Source organism: Scyliorhinus torazame, chromosome 11, assembly GCF_047496885.1.
Source record: "Scyliorhinus torazame isolate Kashiwa2021f chromosome 11, sScyTor2.1, whole genome shotgun sequence".
NCBI classification, from domain to species: Eukaryota; Metazoa; Chordata; class Chondrichthyes; order Carcharhiniformes; family Scyliorhinidae; genus Scyliorhinus; species Scyliorhinus torazame.
This window is the reverse complement of record NC_092717.1, coordinates 111,681,604-111,701,093: the sequence shown is the minus strand read 5'-3', so window position 1 is coordinate 111,701,093 and position 19,490 is coordinate 111,681,604. Positions and strand designations below refer to the sequence as shown.

Sequence of the window (19,490 nt, the reverse complement as noted above, 5' to 3'; positions counted from 1 at the left end):
CCTGGAGGAGATACAGCTGCGTGGGAACTGGGTGAGGAGCTGGAAAAAGGTGATGGCTAATCGACAAGGGGGGGGGGGTAGGAAGCCCCCCAACTCGGCTGATCACCTGGAACGTGAGAGGGCTGAACGGGCCGATAAAGAGGGCACGGGTACTCGCACACCTTAAGAAACTTAAGGCAGATGTGGTTATGTTACAGGAAACGCACCTGAAACTGATAGACCAGGTTAGGCTACGCAAAGGATGGGTGGGGCAGGTGTTCCATTCGGGGCTAGATGTGAAAAACAGGGGGGTGGCTATATTAGTGGGGAAGCGGGTAATGTTCGAGGCAAAGACTATAGTGGCGGATAACGGGGGCAGATACGTGATGGTGAGTGGCAAACTACAGGGGGAGACGGTGGTTTTGGTAAACGTATATGCCCCGAACTGGGATGATGCCAATTTTATGAGGCGGATGCTAGGACGCATTCCGGACCTAGAGATGGGAAAGCTGATAATGGGGGGAGATTTTAATACGGTGTTGGAACCAGGGCTGGATAGGTCGAAGTCCAGGACTGGAAGGAGGCCGGCAGCAGCCAAGGTAGTTTCATAGAATTTACAGTGCAGAAGGAGGCCATTCGGCCCATCGAGTCTGCACCGGCTCTTGGAAAGAGCACCCTACCCAAGGTCAACACTTCCACCCTATCCCCATAACCCAGTAACCCCACCCAACACTAAGGGCAATTTTGGACACAAAGGGCAATTTATCATGGCCAATCCACCTAACCTGCACATCTTTGGACTGTGGGAGGAAACCGGAGCACCCGGAGGAAACCCACGCACACACGGGGAGGATGTGCAGACTCCGCACAGACAGTGACCCAAGCCGGAATCGAACCTGGGACCCTGGAGCTGTGAAGCAATTGTGCTATCCACAAGGCTACCGTGCTGCCTTTAAGGTACTTAAAGATTTTATGGAGCAGATGGGAGGTGTAGACCCGTGGAGATTTAGCAGACCTAGGAGTAAGGAGTTCTCGTTTTTCTCCTATGTCCATAAAGTCTCCTCGCGAATAGACTTTTTTGTGCTGGGTAGGGCATTGATCCCGAAGGTGAGGGGAACGGAGTATACGGCTATAGCCATTTTGGATCACGCTCCACACTGGGTGGACTTGGAGATAGGGGAGGAAACAGGAGGGCGCCCACCCTGGAGAATGGACAAGGGACTAATGGCAGATGAGGGGGTGTGTCTAAGGGTGAGGGGGTGCATTGAAAAGTACTTGGAACTCAATGATAATGGGGAGGTCCAGGTGGGAGTGGTCTGGGAGGCGTTGAAGGCGGTGGTTAGAGGGGAGCTGATATCAATAAGGGCACATAAAGGGAAGCAGGAGAGTAAGGAACGGGAGCGGTTGCTGCAAGAACTTTTGAGGGTGGACAGACAATATGCGGAAGCACCGGAGGAGGGACTGTATAGGGAAAGGCAAAGGCTACATGTAGAATTTGACTTGCTGACTACAGGCACTGCAGAGGCACAATGGAGGAAGGCACAGGGTGTACAGTACGAATATGGGGAGAAGGCGAGCAGGTTGCTGGCACACCAATTGAGGAAAAGGGGAGCAGCGAGGGAAATAGGGGGAGTGAGGGATGAGGAAGGAGAGATGGAGCGGGGAGCGGAGAGAGTGAATGGAGTGTTCAAGACATTTTATAAAAAATTATATGAAGCTCAACCCCCGGATGGGAGGGAGAGAATGATGGGCTTCTTGGATCGGCTGGAATTTCCCAAGGTGGAAGAGCAGGAAAGGGTGGGACTGGGAGCACAGATCGAGGTAGAAGAAGTGGTGAAAGGAATTAGGAGCATGCAGGCGGGAAAGGCCCCGGGACCGGATGGATTCCCAGTCGAATTCTATAGCAAATATGTGGACTTGCTCGCCCCGGTACTGACGAGGACCTTTAATGAGGCAAAGGAAAGGGGACAACTGCCCCCGACTATGTCTGAAGCAACGATATCGCTTCTCTTAAAGAAGGAAAAGGACCCGCTACAATGCGGGTCCTATAGATCTATTTCCCTCCTAAATGTAGATGCCAAGGTCCTGGCCAAGGTAATGGCAATGAGAATAGAGGAATGTGTCCCGGGGGTGGTCCACGAGGACCAAACTGGGTTTGTGAAGGAGAGACAGCTGAACACGAAAATACGGAGGTTGTTAGGGGTAATGATGATGGCCCCACCAGAGGGAGAAACGGAGATAGTAGTGGCGATGGATGCCGAGAAAGCATTTGATAGAGTGGAGTGGGATTATTTGTGGGAGGTGTTGAGGAGATTTGGTTTTGGAGAGGGGTATGTTAGATGGGTGCAGCTGTTGTATAGGGCCCCAGTGGCGAGCGTGGTCACGAATGGACGGGGATCTGCATATTTTCGGCTCCATAGAGGGACAAGGCAGGGATGCCCTCTGTCCCCATTATTGTTTGCACTGGCGATTGAGCCCCTGGCGATAGCGTTGAGGGGTTCCAAGAAGTGGAGGGGAGTACTTAGGGAAGAAGAACACCGGGTATCTTTGTATGCGGACGATTTGCTACTATACGTGGCGGACCCGGCGGAGGGGATGCCAGAAATAATGCGGATACTTGGGGAGTTTGGGGATTTTTCAGGGTATAAATTGAACATGGGGAAAAGTGAGTTGTTTGTGGTGCATCCAGGGGAGCAGAGTAGAGAAATAGAGGACCTACCGTTGAGGAAGGTAACAAGGGACTTTCGTTACCTGGGGATCCAGATAACTAAGAATTGGGGCACATTGCATAGGTTAAATTTAACGCGGTTGGTGGAACAGATGGAGGAGGATTTCAAGAGATGGGATATGGTATCCCTGTCACTGGCAGGGAGGGTGCAGGCGGTTAAGATGGTGGTCCTCCCGAGATTCCTCTTTGTGTTTCAGTGCCTCCCGGTGGTGATCACGAAGGCTTTTTTTAAAAAGGATTTAAAAGAGCATCATGGGTTTTGTGTGGGCCGGGAAGACCCCGAGAGTGAGGAAGGGATTCTTACAGCGTAGCAGGGATAGGGGGGGGCTGGCACTACCGAGCCTAAGTGAGTATTATTGGGCCGCTAATATTTCAATGGTGAGTAAGTGGATGGGAGAGGAGGAGGGAGCGGCGTGGAAGAGATTAGAGAGGGCGTCCTGTAGGGGGACTAGCCTACAGGCTATGGTGACAGCCCCATTGCCGTTCTCACCGAGGAACTACACCACAAGCCCGGTGGTGGTGGCTACACTGAAGATTTGGGGACAGCGGAGACGGCATAGGGGAAAGACTGGAGCCTTGGGGGGTCCCCGATAAGAAACAATCATAGGTTTGCCCCGGGGGGAATGGATGGGGGATATGGAATGTGGCAAAGAGCAGGAATAACGCAACTGAAAGATCTGTTTGTGGATGGGAAGTTCGCGAGTCTGGGAGCGCTGACCGAGAAATATGGGTTGCCCCAAGGGAATGCATTCAGGTATATGCAGCTGAGGGTTTTTGCGAGGCAACAGGTGAGGGAATTCCCGCAGCTCCCGACACAAGAGGTGCAGGACAGAGTGATCTCAAAGACAGGGGTGGGGGATGGTAAGGTGTCAGATATATATAGGGAAATGAGGGACGAAGGGGAGACTAAAAGGGAAATGGGAAGAAGAGCTGGGGGAGGAGATCGAGGAGGGGCTGTGGGCTGATGCCCTAAGCAGGGTAAACTCGTCGTCCTCGTGTGCCAGGCTAAGCCTGATTCAGTTTAAGGTATTACACAGGGCACATATGACTGGAGCAAGGCTCAGTAAATTTTTTGGGGTGGAGGATAGGTGTGCGAGGTGCTCGAGAAGCCCAGCGAATCATACCCATATGTTTTGGTCATGCCCAGCACTACAGGGGTTTTGGATGGGGGTGACAAAGGTGCTTTCAAAAGTAGTAGGAGTCCGGGTCGAACCAAGCTGGGGGTTGGCTATATTTGGGGTTGCACAAGAGCCGGGAGTGCAGGAGGCGAGAGAGGCCGATGTTTTGGCCTTTGCGTCCCTAGTAGCTCGGCGCAGGATATTGCTAAAGTGGAAAGAAGCCAAGCCCCCGGGGGTGGAGACCTGGATAAATGACATGGCGGGGTTTATAAAGCTAGAGCGGATTAAGTTCGTCCTAAGGGGGTCGGCTCAAGGGTTCACCAGGCGGTGGCAACCGTTCGTCGAATACCTCGCAGAAAGATAGACGGAATGGGAAAAAGAAGGCAGCAGCAGCAGCCCAGGATCGGGGGGGGGGGGGGGGGGGGAACCAGAAGGACTCTCAGGGTTGTTAATATATACTGTATAGTATGTATAGGCCGTTGCTACAGATAATTATATATTGCACTGTTAAATTATATTTTTGGAGAGTGTTACTTGTGACAAGGCAGTTGCCAATTAGGGCTAGTTTTCATTTTTGTTATTCATTATTTATTCATTTTTTGTTTGTAAAATAGGTCATTGTTATTTGTGTTGTTGTAATATTGTGTAAAGGATGCACAATGTACTGTGTTGGTTGACCAAAAATTTTCAATAAAATATTTAATTTAAAAAAAAGGAGATGTTGGCGCCTATGCTTTCGGCAATTGAAGGACTCGGGATCACCCAGAAGGCTCACGATGCTAAGATCCAGGAGGTACAGAAAAGAGTCAGTCAGAACGAGGACGAGCTTGTGGGCCTGGCGGTGAGAGTGGAGCAGAACGAGGCGCTACACAAGAGGTGGGCGGGAAGACTCGAAGACCTGGAGAACAAGTCGAGGAGAAAGAATCTGCGAATCCTGGGTCTCCGAGGGATTGGAGGGGGCTGATGCTGGGGCATACGCGAGCACGATGCTCGAGGCGATGATGGGCACGAAGGCCCCTTCGAGGCCGCTGGAGTTGGACGGGGCACATCGGGTGTTGGCGAAGAAGCCCCAGGCAAATGAGCCGCCAAGGGCGATGGTGGTGAGGTTCCACCGGTTCACGGACAGAGAGTGGGCCCTGAGATGGGCCAAGAAGGAGCGGAGCACTAAGTGGAACAATGCAGAGATCCGAATATACCCGGACTGGAGCACGGAGGTTGCAAAGCGGAGAGCAGGTTTCAACCGGGCCAGAGCGGCGTTGTACCGGAAAGAAGTGAAATTCAGAATGCTGCAGCCAGCGCGACTGTGGGTCACATACAAGGGCCAACACTATTACTTTGAAATGCCTGAAGAGGCGTGGACCTTTGTACAAGCCGAAAAGTTGGACTCTAACTGAGGGTTTGTGAGGGTAGGGGGGATGTTTTGGGGTTTGATGTGTGATGGTTGTTGTATATAGGGGGCCAATCACACGCAGGAAATGTTAAATGGCTGGGGGAGAGAGAGACAAGGCCGCGACAGGAACTGCGGCAGAAGGGGCGGAGCGGGCTTTGGAAAGGCGGGAAGGGGGACGAAGGAATGCATATGGATTGGGAGACTCCCACGCGGGGAGGTCAATGGGACGGCGGGGGAAGTCGGGGTCAGCAGGCGTCAGCTGACTTACGGGAGTGACATGGGGGAGCAAAAAAGCTAGACAGGGGTCTAGCGGGGGTGGAGGGGAGGGGGGGAGGGGGGGGGGGAAGGGGGGGAAAAAGGGTTGCTGCTGCATGGCCGAAAGGGAATGGGACACAGAAGAGGTGGTCGGGGCGGGGGTCCCCCCTCTGGGGGACTGGAGGATGAGGGAGGCGTGGACACGGGACTGGCCCAGAAAAGGAGATGGCTAGTCGGCGGGGCGTGGGGGGGTGAGAGCCCCTCCAATCCGGCTGATAACGTGGAATGTGAGGGGCCTGAATGGGCCGGTGAAGAGGGCTCGAGTGTTTGCGTACTTAAAGAACTGAAGGCGGACGTGGCCATGCTCCAAGAGACACACCTGAAGGTGACGGACCAGGTCAGGCTAAGAATGGGATGGGTAGGACAGGTATTCCACTCGGGACTGGACGCAAAGAATAGAGGGGTGGCAATATTGGTGGGAAAGCGGGTGTCATTTGAGGCCAAGACTATTGTAGCGGACAATGGAGGGCGATATGTTATGGTGAGCGGTAGGCTGCAAGGGACGTGGGTGGTGTTGGTAAACGTATACGCCCTGAACTGGGATGATGCAGGATTCATGAAGCGCATATAGAACATAGAACAATACAGCGCAGTACAGGCCCTTCGGCCCACGATGTTGCACCAAAACAAAAGCCATCTAACCTACACTATGCCATTATCATCCATATGTTTATCCAATAAACTTTTAAATGCCCTCAATGTTGGCGAGTTCACTACTGTAGCAGGTAGGGCATTCCACGGCCTCACTACTCTTTGCGTAAAGAACCTACCTCTGACCTCTGTCCTATATCTATTACCCCTCAGTTTAAAGTTATGTCCCCTCGTGCCAGCCATATCCATCCGCGGGAGAAGGCTCTCACTGTCCACCCTATCCAACCCCCTGATCATTTTGTATGCCTCTATTAAGTCTCCTCTTAACCTTCTTCTCTCCAACGAAAACAACCTCAAGTCCATCAGCCTTTCCTCATAAGATTTTCCCTCCATACCAGGCAACATCCTGGTAAATCTCCTCTGCACCCGCTCCAAAGCCTCCACGTCCTTCCTATAATGCGGTGACCAGAACTGTACGCAATACTCCAAATGCGGCCGTACCAGAGTTCTGTACAGCTGCAACATGACCCCCCGACTCCAGAACTCAATCCCTCTACCAATAAAGGCCAACACTCCATAGGCCTTCTTCACAACCCTATCAACCTGGGTGGCAACTTTCAGGGATCTATGTACATGGACACCTAGATCCCTCTGCTCAGCCACACTTTCAAGAACTTTACCATTAGCCAAATATTCCGCATTCCTGTTATTCCTTCCAAAATGAATCACCTCACACTTCTCTACATTAAACTCCATTTGCCACCTCTCAGCCCAGCTCTGCAGCTTATCTATATCCCTCTGTAACCTGCTACATCCTTCCACACTATCGACAACACCACCGACTTTAGTATCGTCTGCAAATTTACTCACCCACCCTTCTGCGCCTTCCTCTAGGTCATTGATAAAAATGACAAACAGCAACGGCCCCAGAACAGATCCTTGTGGTACTCCACTTGTGACTGTACTCCATTCTGAACATTTCCCATCAACCACCACCCTCTGTCTTCTTTCAGCTAGCCAATTTCTGATCCACATCTCTAAATCACCCTCAATCCCCAGCCTCCGTATTTTTTGCAATAGCCTACCGTGGGGAACCTTATCAAACGCTTTGCTGAAATCCATATACACCACATCAACTGCTCTACCCTCGTCTACCTGTTCAGTCACCTTCTCAAAGAACTCAATAAGGTTTGTGAGGCATGACCTACCCTTCACAAAGCCATGCTGACTATCCCTGATCATATTATTCCTATCTAGATGATTATAAATCTTGTCTCTTATAATCCCCTCCAAGACTTTACCCACTACAGACGTGAGGCTCACCGGTCTATAGTTGCCGGGGTTGTCTCTGCTCCCCTTTTTGAACAAAGGGACCACATTTGCTGTCCTCCAGTCCTCTGGCACTATTCCTGTAGCCAATGATGACATAAAAATCAAAGCCAACGGTCCAGCAATCTCTTCCCTGGACTCCCAGAGAATCCTAGGATAAATCCCATCAGGTCCCGGGGACTTATCTATTTTCAGCCTGTCCAGAATTGCCAACACCTCTTCCCTACGTACCTCAATGCCATCTATTCTATTAGCCTGGGGCTCAGCATTCTCCTCCACAACATTATCTTTTTCCTGAGTGAATACTGACGAAAAATATTCATTTAGTATCTCGCCTATCTCTTCAGACTCCACACACAATTTCCCATCCCTGTCCTTGACTGGTCCTACTCTTTCCCTAGTCATTCGCTTATTCCTGACATACCTATAGAAAGCTTTTGGGTTTTCCTTGATCCTTCCTGCCAAATACTTCCCATGTCCCCTCCTTGCTCGTCTTAGCTCTCTCTTTAGATCCTTCCTCGCTACCTTGTAACTATCCATCGCCCCAACCGAAACTTCACACTTCATCTTCACATAGGCCTCCTTCTTCCTCTTAACAAGAGATTCCACTTCCTTGGTAAACCACGGTTCCCTCGCTCGACGCCTTCCTCCCTGTCTGACCGGTACATACTTATCAAGAACACGCAGTAGCTGATCCTTGAACAAGCCCCACTTATCCAGTGTGCCCAACACTTGCAGCCTACTTCTCCACCTTATCCCCCCCCAAGTCACGTCTAATGGCATCATAATTGCCCTTCCCCCAGCTATAACTCTTGCCCTGCGGTGTATACTTATCCCTTTCCATCATTAACGTAAACGTCACCGAATTGTGGTCACTGTCCCCAAAGTGCTCTCCTACCTCCAAATCCAACACCTGGCCTGGTTCATTACCCAAAACCAAATCCAACGTGGCCTCGCCTCTTGTTGGCCTGTCAACATATTGTTTCAGGAAACCCTCCTGCACACACTGTACAAAAAACGACCCATCTATTGTACTCGAACTATATCTTTTCCAGTCAATATTTGGAAAGTTAAAGTCTCCCATAATAACTACCCTGTTACTTTCGCTCTTATCCAGAATCATCTTCGTCATCCTTTCCTCTACATCCCTAGAACTATTAGGAGGCCTATAAAAAACTCCCAACAGGGTGACCTCTCCTTTCCTGTTTCTAACTTCAGCCCATACTACCTCGGAAGAAGAGTCCCCATCTAGCATCCTCTCCGCCACCGTAATACTGCTCTTGACTAGCAGCGCCACACCTCCCCCTCTTTTGCCTCCTTCTCTGAGCTTACTAAAACACCTAAACCCCGGAACCTGCAACATCCATTCCTGTCCCTGCTCTATCCATGTCTCCAAAATGGCCACAACATCGAAGTCCCAGGTACCAACCCATGCTGCCAGTTCCCCTACCTTGTTTCGTATACTCCTGGCATTGAAGTAGACACACTTCAAACCACCTACCTAAACACTGGCCCCCTCCTGCGACGTCAAATCTGTGCTCCTGACCTCTATACTCTCATTCTCCCTTACCCTAAAACTACAATCCAGGTTCCCATGCTCCTGCTGCATTAGTTTAAACCCCCCCAAAGAGCACTAACAAATCTCCCCCCCAGGATATTTGTGCCCCTCAGGTTCAGATGTAGACCATCCTGTCTGTAGAGGTCCCACCTTCCCCAGAAAGAGCCCCAGTTATCCAGAAATCTGAATCCCTCCCGCCTGCACCATCCCTGTAGCCACGTGTTTAAATGCTCTCTCTCCCTATTCCTCATCTCACTATCACGTGGCACGGGCAACAACCCAGAGATAACAACTCTGTTTGTTCTAGTTCTGAGCTTCCATCCTAGCTCCCTGAAAGCCTGCCTGACATCCTTGTCCCCTTTCCTACCTATGTCGTTAGTGCCAATGTGGACCACGACTTGGGGCTGCTCCTCCTCCCCCCTAAGGACCCGGAAAACACGATCAGAGACATCACGTACCCTTGCACCTGGGAGGCAACATACCAAACGTGAGTCTCTCACGCTCCCACAAAATCTCCTATCTGTGCCCCTGACTATAGAGTCCCCAATTACTAATGCTCTGCTCCTCTCCCCCCTTCCCTTCTGAGCAACAGGGACAGACTCCGTGCCAGAGGCCCGTACCCCATGGCTTACCCCTGGTAAGTCGTCCCCCCCACATGCGCATGTTGGGGCGCATTCTGGACCTGGAGATAGGAGGCCTGATAATGGGAGGGGACTTCAATACAGTGTTGGATCCAGCACTGGACCGCTCCAAATCAAGGACTGGAAAGAGGCCGGCAGCGGCCAAGGTACTTAGGGGGGTTTATGGATCAGATGGGGGGAGTGGACCCATGGCGGTTTGCAAGGCCGCAGGCCAGGGAATTTTCTTTCTTCTCCCATGTACACAAAGCCTACTCCCGGATAGATTTCTTTGTTCTGGGTAGGGCGCTCATCCCGAGGGTGGAGGGGACGGAGTATTCGGCTATAGCCGTTTCGGACCATGCCCCGCATTGGGTGGAACTGGAGCTGGGAGAGGAGAGGGACCAACCCCCGTTGTGGCGGCTGGATGTGGGACTGCTGGTAGACGAGGTGGTGTGTGGGAAGGTGAGGGGGTGTATCGAAAGGTACTTGGAGGCCAACGACAATGGGGAGGTGCGGGTGGGGGTGGTATGGGAGGCGTTGAAGGCGGTGATCAGGGGAGAGCTAATTTCCATTAGGGCTCATAGGGAGAAGACAGAGGGTATGGAAAGGGAGAGGTTAGTGGGGGAGATTTTGAGAGTGGACAGGAGATACGCAGAGGCCCCGGAGGAAAGATTACTTGGGGAAAGACGACGGCTCCAGACGGAGTTTGACCTGTTGACCACAGGGAAGGCAGAGGCACAGTGGAGGAAAGCGCAGGGGGCAACCTACGAGTATGGGGAAAAGGCTAATCAGATGCTGGCACACCAGCTCCGTAAGAGGATGGCAGCGAGGGAAATAGGGGGAGTCAAAGATGGAAGGGGAGCCATGGTTCGGAGTGCGACGAAAATAAACGAGGTATTCAAGGCCTTTTATGAAGAGCTGTACAGATCCCAGCCCCTAGCGGGGGAAGAGGGGATGAGACGATTCCTAGATCAGCTCAGATTCCCGAGGGTGGAAGAGCAAGAGGTGGCTGGTTTGGGGGCACCAATTGGGTTGGAGGAGCTGAGCAAGGGTTTGGGGAGCATGCAGACGGGGAAGGCCCCAGGACCGGACGGATTCCCGGTGGAGTTCTACAGGAAGTACGCAGACCTGTTGGCCCCGCTACTGGTGAGGACCTTTAATGAGGCAAGAGAGGAGGGGACCCTGCCCCCGACAATGTCGAAAGCGACAATTTCTTTGATCCTAAAGCGGGACAAGGGCCCACTGCAATGTGGATCGTACAGGCCGATCTCGCTCCTCAATGTGGATGCAAAGTTGCTGGCAAAAGTGCAGGCCACGAGGATCGAGGACTGTGTCCCGGGGGTAATCCACGAGGACCAGACGGGATTTGTAAAGGGAAGGCAACTAAACACCAATGTGCGGCGGCTCTTAAACGTGATAATGATGCCATCGGAGGAGGGAGAGGTGGAGATAGTGGCAGCTATGGACGCGGAGAAGGCCTTTGACCGAGTAGAGTGGGAGTACCTCTGGGAGGTGCTGCGTAGGTTTGGGTTCGGGGTAGAGTTTATCAATTGGGTTAAGCTCCTTTACAGAGCCCCGATGGCGAGTGTAGTGACGAACCGGCGGAGGTCGGAGTACTTTCGACTGTACCGAGGGACGAGGCAGGGGTGCCCCCTGTCCCCCCTGTTGTTCGCATTGGCGATCGAACCATTGGCCATGTCATTGAGGGAGTCTAATAAATGGAGGGGGGTGGTCCGAGGGGAGAAGAGCATTGGGTGTCGCTATATGCAGATGACCTGTTGCTGTACGTGGCGGATCCAATGGAGGGGATGGTGGAGGTCATGCAGACTCTAAGGGAGTTTGGAGAGTTTTCGGGCTATAAGCTCAATGTAGGGAAGAGTGAGCTCTTTGTATTACAGGCAGGGGACCAAGAAAGAGGGATAGGGGACCTACCGCTGAGGAGGGTGGAGGGGAGCTTTCGGTATCTGGGGATCCAGATAGCCAGGAGTTGGAGAACCCTACGTAAACTGAATCTGACGAGGTTGGTGGAGCAAATGGAGGAGGATTTCAAAAGATGCGACATGCTACCGCTCTCGCTGGCGGGTAGAGTGCAGTCGGTCAAAATGGTGGTCCTTCCAAGGTTTCTGCGTGTGTTTCAGTGCCTTCCCATCGTGATCACTAAGGCCTTTTTTAAGAGAGTAGGCAGGAGTATTATGGGGTTTGTGTGGGCGAATAAGACCCTGAGAGTAAGGAGAGGATTCCTGGAACGCAGTAGGGACCGAGGAGGGTTGGCGCTGCCAAACCTGGGGAGCTACTACTGGGCAGCAAATCTGGCGGCAACGCTAAGGATCTGGGGCCAGTGGAGACGGCACCGGGGTGCAATGGGAGCATCGGTGTGGTCCCCGATCAGGGGTAACCACCGGTTTGTCCCGGGGAAGATGGACGGGGGGGTTCCAGAGCTGGCATCGGGCGGGGATTGGAAGAATGGGGGATCTGTTCATCGATGGGACGTTTGCGAGCCTAGGGGAGAAGTTCGAGTTACCCCCGGGAAATGCCTTTAGATATATGCAGGTGAAGGCTTTTGTGAGGCAACAGGTGAGGGAATTCCCGTTGCTCCCGGCACAAGAAGTTCAAGATAGGGTGATCTCGGGTGTATGGGTCGGGGAGGGCAAGGTGTCGGAAATACATCAGGAGTTGAAAGAAGAGGGGGAAGCACTGGTAGAAGAGTTGAAGGGTAAATGGGAGGAGGAGCTGGGGGAGGAGATCGAGGAAGGTCTGTGGGCTGATGCCCTAGGTAGGGTTAATTCCTCCTCCTCGTGTGCCAGGCTCAGCCTGATACAATTTAAGGTGGTCCACAGAGTGCACTTGATGGGGGCAAGGCTGAGTAGGTTCTTTGGGGTAGAGGACAGATGTGGAAGGTGCTCAGGGAGCCCGGCGAACCATGTCCATATGTTTAGAGGAAGGTCGGTCAGCAGCAGCAGCAACCTTGGGGGGGACGGGGGGACGTCCTGGGAGGGCGGGGGGGAGAAAGGGGGGACTGTCTGGGAGGGTGGATGAGCAAGAGATAACATGATGAAGGGTTGGGGAAACTGGCACTTACGGGTGAGTGTACAAAGCTGTGTAAATATATCATTTTGCCATGTATATATCTTGCTCTGCGCGATTTCTCGTTTTTTTTGGTACGAGGTGGGGGGGGGGGGGGGGGGGGGTCATTGTTTGTACGGGAGAAAAATTGTGTCAAAACTTTAATAAATATATTTTTTTTTTTTAAAGCTGGGCGAAGCAGAAGCGAGAGATGCAGTGGGATGGTGCTGGAGTTCGGATTTACCAGGACTTGACGGTGGAGTTGGCAAAGAGACGAGCGGCGTTCAGCCGAGTGAAGACGGCACTGTAAAACAAGGGACTGCGATTTGGTATGGTATACCCGGCAAAGCTGAGGGTGACGTACAACGCCAAAGATTTTTATTTTGAAACGGTGGAGGCGGCTGAGGCGTTCATGAAGGGAGAAGGCTTGGGACAGAAGTGAGGAGTGGAGCTCGAAGAGGGATCGTGGACTGTGATTGGGGAGCTGGAAATGTTGTAACTTTCTTTTCACTGACCTGTATTGTAACTTGCTTGACTTCACATTGTTATAGAGTTTAAGTTTTTGTTTGGTTTGATTGGCATTTTTGTTCCTTTTTATTTGTTGCAATAGTTATATGTTGTGTTATTTTATTAAATTGTATGGGTTAGATTGTTTTTCTTTTTCTTCTGGGGCTGGGTGGGGGGGGGGGGGGGGGGGGGGGGGGGAGCGTTCCTTTTGAGGGGGGGGACCACCTGCACTAGCTTACTAAAGTCGGCTAGTGAACGGAGGTGAGGTGAGAGGAGAGCTGCGGACAGTGAAACCGGAGTAGCAGGTTTCGATTGGCCTACGAGGCGAGCAGGGGGGGTGGGGAGAAGAGGATCAATACTGGGTGAGATTTTTTCGAGGGGAAGTGCATGGGGGGGGGTCGGTGTTAATAATGGCAAGGGACGGGTCAGGCTCATGGGGCAGTGCCCAGTGGTATGGTCATGGTGGATAAGAAGGGGGTGGGTGGAGGGGGATGAGAGACCCCCAGTTAGGATTGTCATGTGGAATGTAAGGGGGTTGGGAGGCCCAATCAAGAGGTCAAGGGTGCTTGCGCATCTTCAAAGTTTGAAGGCCGATGTAGCAATGCTGCAGGAGACTCATTGGAGGGTGAAGGATCAAGTGAGACTTAAAAAGGGCTGGGTTAGTCAGGTGTTTCACTCTGGATTTGACGGAAGGACTCGAGGGGTAGCGGTAACGGTCAGCAAATGGGTACAGTTCCAGATGAAGAAGGTGGTTGCGCTCGCTGGTCCCGTCAAGGGGGGGCAAAGGTGCTGGTTGGGCTAATGGTGGAAATGGGAGGGGTGGTCCCTTGGAGGTTTCTGCACCCGAGGGAACGGGAGTACTCGTTTTTCTCAGCGGTCCATAAGGTGTACTCCCAGATCGACTTTTTAAATGGTGGGGAAGGCGCTGCTAGCTGGGGATAAAGGGTCGGAGTACTCGGCAATTGCAATATCAGATCATGCTCCAGATTGGGTGGATATGGTACTGGAGAAGAGGGTGGTACAGAGACCAGGGTGGAAGTTAGATGTGGGACTGTTGGGAGGCCGAGGGTTCTGTAACAAAATTGAAAAATAATCGAGGAATATGTAGGTTTTAACTGCATGGGAGAGGTGCCAAAGGCGGTTGTCTGGAAGGTTTTAAAGGCAGTGGTGAGGGGTGAGGTGATCTCGTTCAAGGCGAGGCTAGACAAAGAGGAGAGGTTGGAACGTCAGAGGGTAATATGTGAGATGCTGGAGGTAGACAGGAGGCATGCAGAATATAGGGACCCAGCGAAGTTGGAAAAGAGGAAGGAACTACAGGTGAACTTTGATCGACTATCCACCAGGAAGGCGGTACGCCAATTGAAGCGAGCAAGAGGGGCAGTTTACAGGCATGAATGCAAGGTTGGGCGTATGTTGGCAGATCAGCTCCGGAGGGAGGCTGCGGCAAGGGAAATTGTCCAGGTGCAGGACAGGGCAGGGAAGTTGGTGGTAGCTCCAAATCAGATTAACAATGTCTTTAAGGAATTCTATGAGAGGTTGTACAGGTCAGAGCCACCTGGGGGAGGCTGGGAGATGCAGGAATTTCCAGATGGGCTGGAGTACCCGAGGTTAGGGGAGGGGGACAGGGCTACATTAGAGGGGCGATAGTGGAGCAGGAGATAAAAGATGCGATTGGGAGGATGCAGTCGGAAAAGGAGGCAGGGCCGGATGGATTTCCGGTGGAATAATATAAAAAATTCAATGATAAGCTGGCACCCCTGATGGTGGGGATGTTTGAAGAGGCGATAGGGAAGGGGTTGTTGCCACAAACTTTAGGGCAGGCATCGATTTCCCTGTTACTTAAGCAAGATAAGGAGTGTGGGTCGTATAGGCCCATATCACTTTTAAACGTGGACGCAAAGATATTGGCGTAGGTACTGGCGGGTAGGCTGGAGGAGTGCCTTCCGAAGGTGATGGGTGAAGATCAGATGGGGTTTGTGAGAGGGAGGCAGCTCATTTCGAACATTAGGAGGGTATTGAACATGGTTATGGCACCAGCGGAGGGGGAAAAAACAGAGGTGGTTGTGGTATGGGACGCTGAGAAAGCGTTTGACTGGGTAGAATAGGGGTACTTGATGGCAGTTCTGGAGCGGTTTGGGATTGGACCCAAATTTGTGGACTGGGTAAAGCTATTATATAAGGAGCCAAGGCCAGTGTCCACACAAATAACATCAGCTCGGAATACTTTCCTCTCCACCGTGCCATGGGAATGTCACTTTAAGAAATATTTATCTGCTCAAGTGGCTGCAGTGATGTCAGAGTGTGGGTGGAGCTGAGCTCTGGCTCTGCTTTTTAGTTTCGTTTTGAGGAAAAGCTTGGGTGTGTCTGTGTTTTTTGGTTTCGTTTTAGTGTTGGAGTTGAAGCCAGCCAAAGAAGGTGTAATTTTGATCTCTCTGCAATCTAAAGAACATCTCTAGATCATTTGGTGACTTCAACGTGGTAACTGTTCTCAGTAGTGAAGTTAAACCTGATGTCTTTCTATACAAAGGGTTCTGTTGTCTTATGGATGTTAAAAGGAAAGTTTAAGGATTACTTGAGTGTTGCATTCTTTGGGGGGTGTATTTGAATTGATGGGTGCTAAGATGTTCACTGTATGTTTTAAAAAAGTTAACTGAGTTCATAGAAAAAACATTGTTTTGCTTTAAAAAATACTTTTAAATTTCTGCTGCACTACACCTGTAGAGTGGGCCGTGTGCTCCCCATACCACAATCTAGTAAAAGTCGTGGGTCAGGGGAACTCCATGATACACTTTGGGGTTCTCTAAACCCTGGCCCATAACAACCGTGGGACTAGACAGGGATATCCTATGTCCTCCCTGCTGTTTGCACTCGCCATTGGCCATCGCGTTAAGAGGTTTGGGGGTATGGAAAGGGATATAGGGGTGGGGATAGAGCATAGGGTGTCCTTATATGCCGATGAATTTAAAAAAATAAAAAAAAATGTTTTTATTTTTAATATTTAGAGTACCCAATTCATTTTTTCCAATTAAGGGGGCAATTTAGCATGTTCAATCCACCTACCTTGCACATCTTTGGGTTGTGGTGATGAAACCCACGCAAACACGGGGAGAATGTGCAAACTCCACTCGGACAGTAACCCAGAGCCGGGATCGAACCTGGGACCTCGGCGCCGTGAGGCGGCAGTGCTAACCACTGTGCCACCATGCTGCCCATATGCTGATGACTTATTATTATACGTATCACAACAGAGTGTGTCAATAGGGGGAATACTGGAGCTTATTCGGGTGTTTGGGTCTTTCGCGGGTATAAATTAGATCCAGACAAGAGTGAATATTTTGTGGTGTCCTGGCCAGGGGTGGGCCAGGGGTGGGGGGGGGGGGGGGGGGAGAAGAATGCCATTTCGTATTCCCTCACTTTAGAATCCTGATGTGCAGGTTGCTCTGGATTGATGGGTGGAGGGGGGGGGGGCTTCGTAGGTACAACATTTCTAGTTTGATGGAGAGGGTGAAGGCTGATCTTGACCACGTTCATATGTTTTGGTCCTGTCCAAAGCTGGAGGATAACTGGAAGGAGGTTTTTAGGGTAATCTCTAAAGTGGTGCACGTGAAACTGGACCCAGGCACTCGGGAGGCCATATTTGGGGTGTCGGACAAGCCAGGGTTGGAAACGTGTGCGGAGGCAGACGTTGTAGCCTTCGCCTCGATGATCAGCCCAAGGTGGATGAAATGAAATTTGCTTATGGTCACAAGTAGGCTTCAAATGAAGTTACTGTGAAAAGCCCCTAGTCGCCACATTCCGGCACCTGTTCGGGGAGGCTGTTACGGGAATCGAACCGTGCTGCTGGTCTGCCTCGGTCTGCATTCAAAACCAGCGATTTAGCCCTGTGCTAAACAGCCCCATTCCTGTTAGGGTGGAGATGCCCTAACGTGGCGGGGGGCTTGCTGGAATTCTTGACGTTCAAGGAGGTCAAATTTGAACTGGGGGGGAAGGATGGAAGGGTTCTACAATTCATGGGCGTTATTCATTATGTACTTTCGAGAATTGGACTACATCGAACATTAGGGGGGGTCTGGGAGCATTGAGGGGAAGGGCCCTGTATGTGTTAATGGTGACTATGGGTGATTCCGGATTCCTTTTTGTCATTTGTTTATGTTAACATGCGGGCTAATGTTTGGATGTTTGGTGGGAGGATGGGATCGTTGTTATTGATATGGGGCTTGACATTGCATTCGTTACTGATTATTGTTTAATGTTGGGTGTAAATTTGGGAGACAATGTGAAAAAGGCGAATAAAAATATATATATTTTTTAATTTAAATATTTTGTTGTTAATCCTACCAAAATGGATAACCTCACATTTGTCAACATTGTATTCTATCTGCCAGATCCTAGCCCATTCACTTAAACTATCCAAATCCCTCTGCAGACTTCCAGTATCCTCTGCACTTTTTGCTTCCCCACTCATCTTAGTGTCGTCTGCAAACTTGGACACATTGCACTTGGTCCCCAACTCCAAATCATCTATGCAAATTGTGAACAATTGTGGGCCCAACACGGATCCCTGAGGGACACCACTAGCTACGGACTGCCAACCAGAGAAACACCCATTAATCCCCACTTTTTGCTTTCTATTAATTAACCAATCCTCTATCTACTTAGGCCTTAACGCCATGCATCTTTATCTTATGCAGCAACCTTTTGTGTGGTACCTTGTCAAAAGCTTTCTGGAAATCCAGATATGCCACATCCATTGGCTCCCTGTTGTCTACCGCACTGGTAATGTCCTCAAAAAATTCTACTAAATTAGTTAGGCACGACCTGCCCTTTATGAACCCATGCTGCGTCTATCCAATGGGACAATTTCCATCCAGATGCCTCGCTATTTCTTCCTTGTTGATAGATTCCAGCATTTTCCCTACTACCGAAGTTAAGCTAACTGGCCTATAATTACCCGCTTTCTGCCTACCTCTCTTTTTAAATAGTGGTGTCACGTTTGCTAATTTCCAATAGACCTGGACCACCCCAGTCTAGTGAATTTTTGTAAATTATCACGAGTGCATTTGCAATTTCCCTCGCCATCTTTTTAGTACCCTGGGAAGTCATTGGTATGGGCAGCATGGTGGCGCAGTGATTAGCAATGCTGCCTACGGCGCTGAGGACCCGAGTTTGATCCCGGCCGCGGGTCACTGTCTGTGTGGAGTTTGCACATTTGCCCCGTGTCTGCGTGGATTTCATACCCACAATCCAAAGATGTGCAGGTTAGGTGGATTGGACACACTAAATTGCCCCTTGCTTGGAAAACAATAATTGGATATCTAAATTTTTAATAAAGTAATTGGTACAAGTCATTGCTCTAAGCACGAGGGAGTGTTACCCGACAAATCTCTGACTTGCCAAAACAGTAAATCAAATATCTTTTAAAAAGCAAGTTCCTCAGTCAATTATACATATATATTGAGGTATCAAAACATGATTACATCTCAACTGATTAGTGGTTTATTTGTGACAATTATGAATTTCCAAATGGGTTTGGGTACTGGAAAACTAGACTGCATGTGGTCACCAGAATGACAATGATTTTATGAAATCAGAAAATCTATTTTCCAGCTCTGATTTAAAGTTGATAATCTTATTAACTTCAACTGCAAAAAGTTAGTACCCAACAATAGTTGCCCCAAAACATAAATTTAAAACTCGTCAACTTCCATGAAAAGGGATAAATCTAATCTTTTATTTGGCATCACCTGAGTGTCGCTGGATGAAACGGACAATCTGTCATCAGTTAGTGATGGGGTATATGACACAGAGATTGGAGTCCCTGGAATTCCATTCGAATGAACATTATCTGTGTCACTGACTGTTACACTTTCATCTTCTAGTGTGCCAGTAGTGCTTTCAGAACAATCATTCCCACCTGTCTTCTCTTCTGAATCTGAAAGATAACATTTCAGTTAAACGTTTCAAAAAAAATATTTTTTCAGGGACTGGGCATCACTTTGATGAAAATATATGTCAGTAGAATTTAATAAATGAGGAACAATAGTTATAAAGAAAATCATTGTATGGTACTAAATTACTAACATGTACATTAACTTCAAAAATCAGATCTACATAGAAAATAAGATTTCAACATGCTGAGATAGTGTGAAGCAATTTAAAGCTTTTCTAAATATCGCAGCTAACGACGACTTCCAAAAATAGTCAATAAACTAAAACCCAACTAATAGTCAAGTGTAGCTACTGCAACTTCAGAATTTGACAACTGCTGTCTTGACTCAAAATTGTGGTTGAG

At 50.1% G+C, this 19,490-nt stretch overlaps 1 protein-coding gene across 4 annotated transcripts in view; it reads right to left on the bottom strand.

Moving 5' to 3' along the window:
- The window catches only part of arfgef1 (ADP-ribosylation factor guanine nucleotide-exchange factor 1 (brefeldin A-inhibited)), a 362,892-nt gene that overhangs the window by 177,938 nt on the left and 165,464 nt on the right, over nt 1-19,490 (bottom strand). For all 4 annotated transcript variants that reach the window (XM_072467619.1, XM_072467620.1, XM_072467621.1 and 1 more), the window contains one exon: nt 18,943-19,130. In XM_072467619.1, coding sequence (XP_072323720.1) covers nt 18,943-19,130 — 188 coding nt within the window. The remainder of the gene's footprint in view (nt 1-18,942; nt 19,131-19,490) is intronic.